Source organism: Cotesia glomerata, linkage group LG10 (genome assembly GCF_020080835.1).
Source record: "Cotesia glomerata isolate CgM1 linkage group LG10, MPM_Cglom_v2.3, whole genome shotgun sequence".
Taxonomy (NCBI): Eukaryota; Metazoa; Arthropoda; class Insecta; order Hymenoptera; family Braconidae; genus Cotesia; species Cotesia glomerata.
The window spans coordinates 10,389,388-10,398,546 of record NC_058167.1 but is presented as its reverse complement, the minus strand read 5'-3'; the positions used below and the strand labels follow the sequence as shown (position 1 = coordinate 10,398,546).

The 9,159-nt window shown below is 29.1% G+C and overlaps 1 protein-coding gene across 1 annotated transcript; it reads left to right on the top strand.

Annotated features, from left to right (window-relative positions):
• The first annotated feature begins 2,047 nt into the window (after window positions 1–2,047).
• Window positions 2,048–7,921, top strand: LOC123272981 (putative ankyrin repeat protein RF_0381). Its single transcript, XM_044740047.1, has 2 exons — window positions 2,048–2,296; window positions 6,070–7,921. The coding sequence occupies exon 2, from the start codon at window positions 6,073–6,075 to the stop codon at window positions 7,618–7,620; it is 1,548 nt and encodes a 515-aa protein (XP_044595982.1). The 5' UTR covers window positions 2,048–2,296; window positions 6,070–6,072; the 3' UTR covers window positions 7,621–7,921.
• Window positions 7,922–9,159: the final 1,238 nt, after the last annotated feature.

Sequence of the window (9,159 nt, the reverse complement as noted above, 5' to 3'; positions counted from 1 at the left end):
CATTTTTTTTGTATTTTATTTAAGGGGTTAGGTGGGTTTCAGAGGTTCAAAAAAAGGGTATTTTTACTATTTTTAACTTTCCGCTAAGAAAATCGAAGATTTTCAAAAATCGGGAAGTTATTGGTTTTACCCCGTTTTTCGAAAATCGAGTTTTCATCAGATCTCGACGTTTTGAGGTCCTAAGAAGCTTCCCTGACTACTCCCGCGAGGTTGTCACTATGCCTGTATGTGTGTGTGTGTGTGTGTGTGTGTGTGTGTGTGAAAGTATGTGAACCGCTTATAACACACCGTGACAACCTCGCGGGGATAGTCAGGGAAGCTTCCTGTGATCTTCAAACGTCGAGATCTGATGAAAACTCGATTTTTGCAAAACGGGGTGAAAACAATAACTTCCCGATTTTTGAAAATTTTCAATTTCCTTAGCGGGAAGTTAAAAATCAGGATTTTTCATAATTTCGAACAACAGTCTTCAAAATTATCCGGATAAAGTTTGTGAAAAAAATAATTTTGAAAAGGTCAACATTTTCGATAGTAGTAAATTTAAATTTTCATCATTTTGGACACTCCAATGATTAAAGAAGTCTATGAATTAAAAATTTTCGCGTAAGGTAAAAGCCCCAATAGATGTTCATGTACCAGTATATGATCACTCCATGTATTTGTATACCTATATTTGTGAATATAGATATACAAATACGTGGAGTGATCATATACTGGTACGTGATCATCTATTGGGGCTTTTACCTTACTAAAATTTTATATTTTTTATAAATTTCCTTCTTATTCGTTGCATAAAATTGTAGTTAAAATCCATAATATGTATATATAGAATGAAAAACATCTTATTATAAGTAAGAAATTATTAACTAATCGTTAAAAAATTTTTTGAGCTGAGTATAGCTGAATATAGATCTAATGAAAACTCTATTTTCAAAAAACAGGGTAAAACCAATAACTTCCCGCTTTTAGAAAATTTTTAATTTTCTTAACGGGAAGTTAAAAATTATACGCTCTTTTGGCTTTAGATCACTAAACTTTCAGTGTTCTTAAGCCAAAAGGATGTATAACTTGAGACATACGCCCTTTTGGCTTTGGAAAATTTTTTTTCATTTTTAGGCTTAGAACATGTTTACAAAACGATTGGCACCAAAAAAAAAAATTATACGCCCTTTTGGTTTTGAAAAGTCAAAAGGACGTATAATTTTTATCCGCCCTTTTGGCATTAGGCACGCGATATCAAAGATACATATTTAAACAGTATTTTGTGAAATTTTTATTTAAAAATTCTGAAAACTCAGCCGTTAAGTACCTCATCTCCCTTGACGTCTCAAAAAAAAAAAAATGCTCTTGCCCTGGACATCATAACTCATTATTGGTTCATCTAAAATAAAAAAACTAAACATATTTCGTTAGTACATGGATAAATCTCGTTATTGGACGAAAGATTTTTTTTTTTATTACAACTAATTTTTTCGAGCAAATACATGGCGAAAATTTGACCAAAAAATGTGTTTTTTTGTTCAAAGTCTGTCAAAAATTCAAATTTTAATTTTTTTTATTTTCCTTCGTCCAATAACGAGATTTATCCATGTACTAACGAAATATGTTTGGATCTTGGATTTTAGATGAACCAATAATGAGTTATGCTGTCCACGGCAAGAGCATTTTTTTTTTTTTGAGACATCAAGGGAGATGAGATACCAACGGCTGAGTTTTCGGAATTTTTAAATAAAAATTTCACACAATACTGTTTAAATATGTATCTTTGATATGCTGAATTGTTTTAATAAAATATATGATTGTATATACTAAAAAAAAATAGTAAAATACCCTTTTTTTCGAACTTCTGAAACCCACCTAACTCCTTGACAAAAAAATTTGTCCCAAAAAATAATTTTCTAAAAAATTGCATTTTTTATTTAAATTTTTATGTCAATTTTTTTTCCATAATTTATTTGTTACAAAAATTTTTAATTATCAAATATCTGCTAAATTAATTTTTTTTTAATTTATTTTTTTTTACTCAATAAAATTAAAAAAAAAAATAATTTTTGTAGTTTTAAAAATTAGAGTAGAAATTTTATCGACCAAAAAAATATCAATATAACTACATTCGAGCGTTTATTATCTCAGAAATAAACTTCGGGTATCTTCGGCTTCCATTTCCCCTTAGTTGTAAATAATTCGGGTCGAAATCCGAAGTAAAACTCTGAGTACGGAGTATACTCCGGTCTTTTCTATAGTTGTTGCCAAGTGGAGAGGTTGATGTTGGAATTGTCCTACCGTTGGTAAAGATGTAAGTATTTTTTAATTATTATTGACAATAATATGATAATGTTTACAAATATTAAAGCCACACTGCTAGATAAGTTAATTAAGGCGCAGCTAATAATTTGAAGTTGAAATAACAAACTAATTTCTTAACACTTATTTACAGAATTTTTTTTGAGTATGAGAGAGAAAGTAGATAGAAAAAGACACGTGTCAAGACATGACTTGATACTTCAACGTTATTACTATACCTACTGCACTGAGACCATGTAAACACACAGAAAAAATGAACTCGAATTAAGAGAATAATTATTGAACCACGAAAATTATTTTAAAGAGTTTTATTGTCTTAAATTAAGACAAAAAATTATTGAATTAAGTAAAATTTACTTTACTTAAGTTTTTTTTTTCAGAATTTCTATGAAATTTTTAGTCTCAGTAGTTTGCGCTTCTAAGATTTTTCAAAGAGCTCAAAAAATTACGTTGAATGCCGTAAACCGCGAGAAAATCGGTTGATTTATTCAAAAGTTATTACAGTTTGAAAACTCAAAAAATAGTTATTAGATTATAGGTATATTATTTTAAATAAATAATGAAATTTAGTTCTTTTATTATAATTCTTTTATTAAATTATGACTCGAAAGGAATATCTTTACAAGGAGCGCTCTTGTAACCAACTGACTAAAACTCAACTGAAAAAGTGTAACGATCTTTCAATCACACACTTAATAATAACAAAAAAAATAATAAAAAAAGGCCATTCGGCAGCCGAAATGGAAGTAGATTTTTCAAATAAAGAAAATTGATTTTTAATAAAATAATATAATAACACCAATAATGTATAACTTATTTATGAATTAAAAACAAAATTCAATAATAAATTTAAAACTATTTAGAACAAATTTTTGAAAAAAAAGTTTCTCAAAGAATTGCAAAGATTATAAAATTTGAATTATAAATGACTAAATTTTAAATAACTGCTTAGGAACAACAATTTGCAAATCAATCAGATGTTTGAAACCGGATAAAATTTTAATTGAAGAAAACAATATATAGAACTAATTTGTGACATATTTACTGACGAATTACCTGAAAACATTACACGAAAGACTAATCATTATCGTAATTATTGAATTTACATCATGATTAAGCTATGATGCAGACAATAATTCTAAAACGGCTGCAACAGTAAAACTGTTTCATTAAACGAATTCTAAAAGGAGTAATATTGAGGCTATTACCACTTCTGAGTAGTGGAAATTGAAGCTTATTAAAAGAGCTTTACGATGCATTTTACCGAATTTCAATATTTTGTCTCGATCAGTAATTATACCAAGTTGCAGTAGTAAAAACATCAATTTTTATGATTTTTAAAATTTCAAAATCCTGTCATTTCCAAATTACTCGCCCGATTAAGCTCATCTTCGAACTTAATCTTGGTCTTGATCGATAGATAAAGCATGTTGAGTTTGAGAAGAATCGGTTATAAATTGAAAACGCTATCGTGCTGACAAGCCGCGTTATATCGTATAAATATATATATATATATAAATACATACATATATAAACTTTTGAACTATATACATTTTCTGACTCAGCTCGACAAACTGAGTCAGAAAACGACTAAATTTTTTCAAAGTTGCGCCATGAGGACGGCTGCAATAGTTAGATTTTTATAAAATCTACTAAAAATAATAATAAGACTTATAAGTAATTTTTAGTAGATTTCATAGAAATCTAACTATTGCATTGGTCCTCATGACGGAACTTTTGAAAAATTTTGCTATATTTCGACTCAGCTCGTCAAGCGGATTCAGAAAATGCATATGGTTTAAAAGTTTATATATGTATGTATTTATATATATATATATATATATATATATATATATATATATACACGATATAATCGGCATTGTCTAATTCTCTAATTCTCGTAATTCTATACGGATCTCAATAAAACGTAACATACTTATTCTTAGGACGATTTCCGAGGTTAAGTTCTAAGATGAGCCAAATCTGTCGATTAGTTTAGAAGTGAGAGCAATTCAAAAATTTTCAAAAATCGCAAAAAATTTTCACTTTTACCTTATTTCCGTGCAATAACAATGGAACGCGACATCCTATCGGATTTCTGTAAATTGCATTTGAAAGCTTATTTAATAAGCTTCAATTTGTGTACTTATTTATTTCTCCAAATTAAATAGTTTAGGAATAATAGCAATTGAAAAATTTTCAAAAATCGCAAAAATTTTCACTTTTACCGTATTTTCATGCAATTACAATTGAACGCGATATCTTATCAAAATTCTATAAATGGTATCTGAAAGCTTATTAAATAAGCTTTAATTTGTGTACCTCATTATCAGTCTAGGCCAAAAATCACCTACTTTCTCAGACAGATATAATGAAATTTTACTTTTGCATTCGTTTTGACGTCATTGTTGTTTAATCAGACAGAAATTTATTTTTTTTTTTTTTTCGTATGCAACCCTAGTAGTATTTTTATTATTCATCATGAAATCTACTTCCATTTCGGCTGCCGAATGGCCTTTTATTTATATTACTAAGGTAAAAGACCCAGTTATTGACACTGGCCTAGTTGTTTGACACAATTTTATTTAAATTAAAAAAATTAAATGTTTTCAAAAAATCAATTTTCTTAAAATTTATAATTCAAAAATTATATTTATTATTTTATTACAGTTGATTTCTTTTTTTTAATTAAAATAAAATTGCAAGTGTCAATAACTAGTCCAGTGTCAATAACTGGGTCTTTTATCTTATATACTTATTTCTATAAACATATAGAAAATATCCAATATCATATAAACATCTTTTATCATATAAACATTAATTCCTCGAAATACTATTTAATACCATGAATTAATTTTAAACTATGGCGTCTAAATAATGACGCATATTCCAACAATAGTGTTTTATGAAACTTCTATCAGACTTTTGAGCTTGCCGCGTTGAAGTTGCGTCGAAGTTGCGTGCACCGCTTGGTCTCAATTAAAATTTTCCAATACGTGGATGAATTTATTTCAGGTAATAATTTTTTTCAATAAAAATAAACAAATAAATTGAATATTAATAAATGTTTATTGCAATCCGCATAACTATTGATACTCTAACATTTTTCAATAAATTTAAATTAAATTTTTGAAAAATGAGTTAGCAAATTAAAAACAAATTTAACAGAAAATTACCCGTAATTCATATTTCATTCTTACTATTTTAAACTTCAATTTTACTTCATTATTACCTGTGTAATTGATAATAACAAGTTTAAACTCAAATTTCTTCAGAGAACAATTTTCAACAAAAAAATGAAAGTATAATGGAATTAGGAGACAAAAGAGCAAGGGTTGATATTATTTGACCTGAGTCCTAATCTTTGTATTCATTTCCGAACAAAATAAATACAACAAATAACTAAACCTATAAAATTTTGTAATTTTGTAATTTATGATACCATTAGGTTAATGAAAATTTAATGACATTAAAAGTCAATGAAATTATTTTCGTGAAAAATTTACTGTTGAATTTTTTTTTTAATTTGCTAACTCATTTTTCAAAAATTTATCAAAAAATTTTGAGTATTAATAGTTATGCGGATTGCAATAAACATTTATTGATATTAAATTTGTTTGTTTATTTTTATTGAAAAAGTTATTAGCTGAAATAAATTCATTCGCGCAACTTTTCTTCAACTCGGGATCTGATACAGTTTTAAATGTTGCCTAAAATTTTCATGCCAATTTAAATAATAAAGTAAATAAAATTTTTTATTTTCAGAAAATGACTCTTTATGCAATAAATTCATCATATTCCCACATAACTTTGCTCCACAAAGCTGTGGGTGATAATAATTACAAAGAAGCTAAAAACTTAATCAACCTTGGAGAAAACGTAAATTCAATCTGTCACTACCCCCCAAAAAAATACAAAAACAACACAAATTGTACTGCATTACACCTCGCAGTTTCCAAAGGAAACAAGAAGATCGTGGAACTGCTCTTAAAGAACAACGCAGATATCAACATCGAAGCTAATTGTCTTGATTCTGACGAGGACCCGAAGTACTCAGTAGTGCAAGAATATTTCAATCGCACGCCTTTGCTGCTCGCGATCGCCCAAGAAAATAAAGAAATAGTAGAATTGCTGATCAAGAACAACGCAGATGTAAATTTAAAAACTTCTAATGGAGAATCTGCGCTCGGCTTAGCTCTGAAGAGTAACAACAAGGAATTGATTGAAATGTTATTAACCGCGGGTGTAGATATTAATTTGCATTCCGAAAATGTCACTTCGCTGCACTGGGCGGTAGCGAATAATAATTACGCAGTAGCAGAGTATCTTATCAATCATGGCAGTGATGTGAATACAGTTTGTCATTATCCACCAAGGGAGTTCTTCAACACTTGCTGTTCGCCATTGCACGTTGCGGTGAAGAATCAGAACATAAAGATGGTCGAATTGTTGCTGAGAAATAATGCAGATGTTAATGTTAAAGCTAACTGCGATGAAACGACTCCTTGTTATGTCCCGATGAGAGATTACTTTAATCGCACGCCTTTGCACATCGCTGTTGACAAAGAAGACAAGACTATCGTCAAGATACTGATCAAACATAAAGCTGACGTTAATCTTACGACTAAAACTGGAGAAACTGCGCTGGGTATCGCTGTAAAGAAGAAAAATTTAGGATTGATTAAAATATTAATTCACGCAGATGCTCATGTTAATTCAATAAATCCGGGTCATGTGTCGCCGCTCTATCTGGCTATTAGCAGGGAAGAAAATTTTCGAGTTTTAGAGTTTCTTCTCGACCACGGTGCTGACTTTAATAACATCGTGGACTTTGGGGGAAATTTAATTGCTCTTAATAAATATGATAGGTCTGTAAAAGATGTTATTAAGCGACATATTATCAAACTGGAAGCCCTTAGCTTGTTCTCAGGCCCTTATCTTGGAATAATTGGTACAGAGTTTGATATTTTTACCAAAAATTGCAACGAAGAAATTGAAAAATTAAAAAAATTCGGTATTAATATTAATAAAATTACTTTTTTTGATACACTGACCATGTGCCAGCATAAACTAGCCATGAAATTGACTCATGTTAATGAGGGTAATTTAGCGCTTCTGAAGAAAAAAGCTAAATTAACTTTTCCGTTGTATGGAGAGTTGGTTAAACATCATCTGACCAAAGCAGCCCGAAGGAAGAAATTATTAATTAAAGCCAATATTACTCTTACTAATATTTTCAAGAGCGCTCTTCCAAATACTTTTCTCAGAGAAATGTATTATTATTTTTCTAATCAAGATTTGAAATTATTAAGTTAATAAAATTGATATATTATTTGTAAAACTTAAAATTTTTTTTATACTTTTTCTTTGGTATTTATATTTGTATTAAGTACTTTGTAAACTAAGTACAAAAGTATTGTATAGTTTAATTACTTCAGGTTAGTTGGAGAAAGGGGTGGGGGGGGGGTAAATATTTGCCATATTCCTCAGGTATAAATAGGGATAAGAGTCTAAGTACATTATTTAATATTTGTTTATCGAAGTAAGCAGAAGCAGAGAAGCAGAGAAAAATTTATTTTCAAAGTTTGAATTGGACAACGACTGTACATCTTAAAAGGTAATTTTTATAATAATTAAAAAGTGTTTTAGTGTAATAAGTAAAATTTAAAAATAATATTTTTATTAATTTTTTTCGCATTATTTGCAAACACCTGGTTATAAAGTTATGGTTAGAATAAATTTTTGTTAACGTTCAAAATGATTAGTGAAGTGATATTAAGCATTATATATGTTTCGATTTCAAAATTATACTGAAATTAGCAGACATCAGATTTAACATTTTTAATATAAATTGATTATAAAAAAAAATATTTTTAAAAAATTTGCACTTGTAAATTTTTTTTTCTGTGTGTGTGTGTGTGTGTGTGTGTGTGTGTGTGTGTGTGTGTGTGTGTGTGTGTGTGTGTGTGTGTGTGTGTGTGTGACTATGTGACTCGCTTATAACTTTTGAACGACTGAACCGATCTGAACTTACTAAACGGCGTTCTAAAGAGTTCCCTCAAACAGATTTCCTGAGAATTTGAGCCGATTCGGACCGATAGATTTTGAGAAATTTTGAAAAATCTCAAAAAAAATAAGAAAAAAATCATTTTTGAAAGTTTTTTTTTTGGAATATCTTTTAAACGGCTTAATCGATCAATTTCAAAAACTAATCCGCCCTTAAGCTTGAAAAACCACGCCGATCGTCGCTAATCCGGTCAAAATCAGTTGATTCGTTCGAGAAATATCGTGAACGAAAGAAAACCGAAAATAGTATTTTTTTGACATAACTTCGTCATTTTTTCTCGGATCGTTTTTGATGATATAGAATAGAATAATTTCAGAGCTTAAAAAACCACGTCGATCGTCGCCAAAAACGTGGAAATCGGTTGATTGGTTCGAGAGATATCCTCGATAAAATATTTGGAAACAAGTGTTTTTTTAACATAACTCCGACATTTTTTGGAATAACTTTTAAACGGCTGCACTGATCGATTTCAAAAACTAATCAGCTATTAGCATGAAAAAATTACGTCGATCGCCGTCAAGCCGGTCAAAATTGGTCAATTCGTTCAAGAAATATCATGAACGAAAGAAAACCAAAAAAAGTGTTTTTTTGGAATTACTCCAAATTTCCTAGTTTTATCAATTCAAACTTGAAGATTCGTCATGAAACTAAAAAAATTTTATTAAATACTGCCAACCGCGTGAAAATCGGTTGATTCATTTAAAAGTTAGTGCGGTTTGAAAATTTAAAAAATATTGTTCTATGATACTTCTATCAGAATTTTAAGCTCGAAGAGCTCAAAATAACAC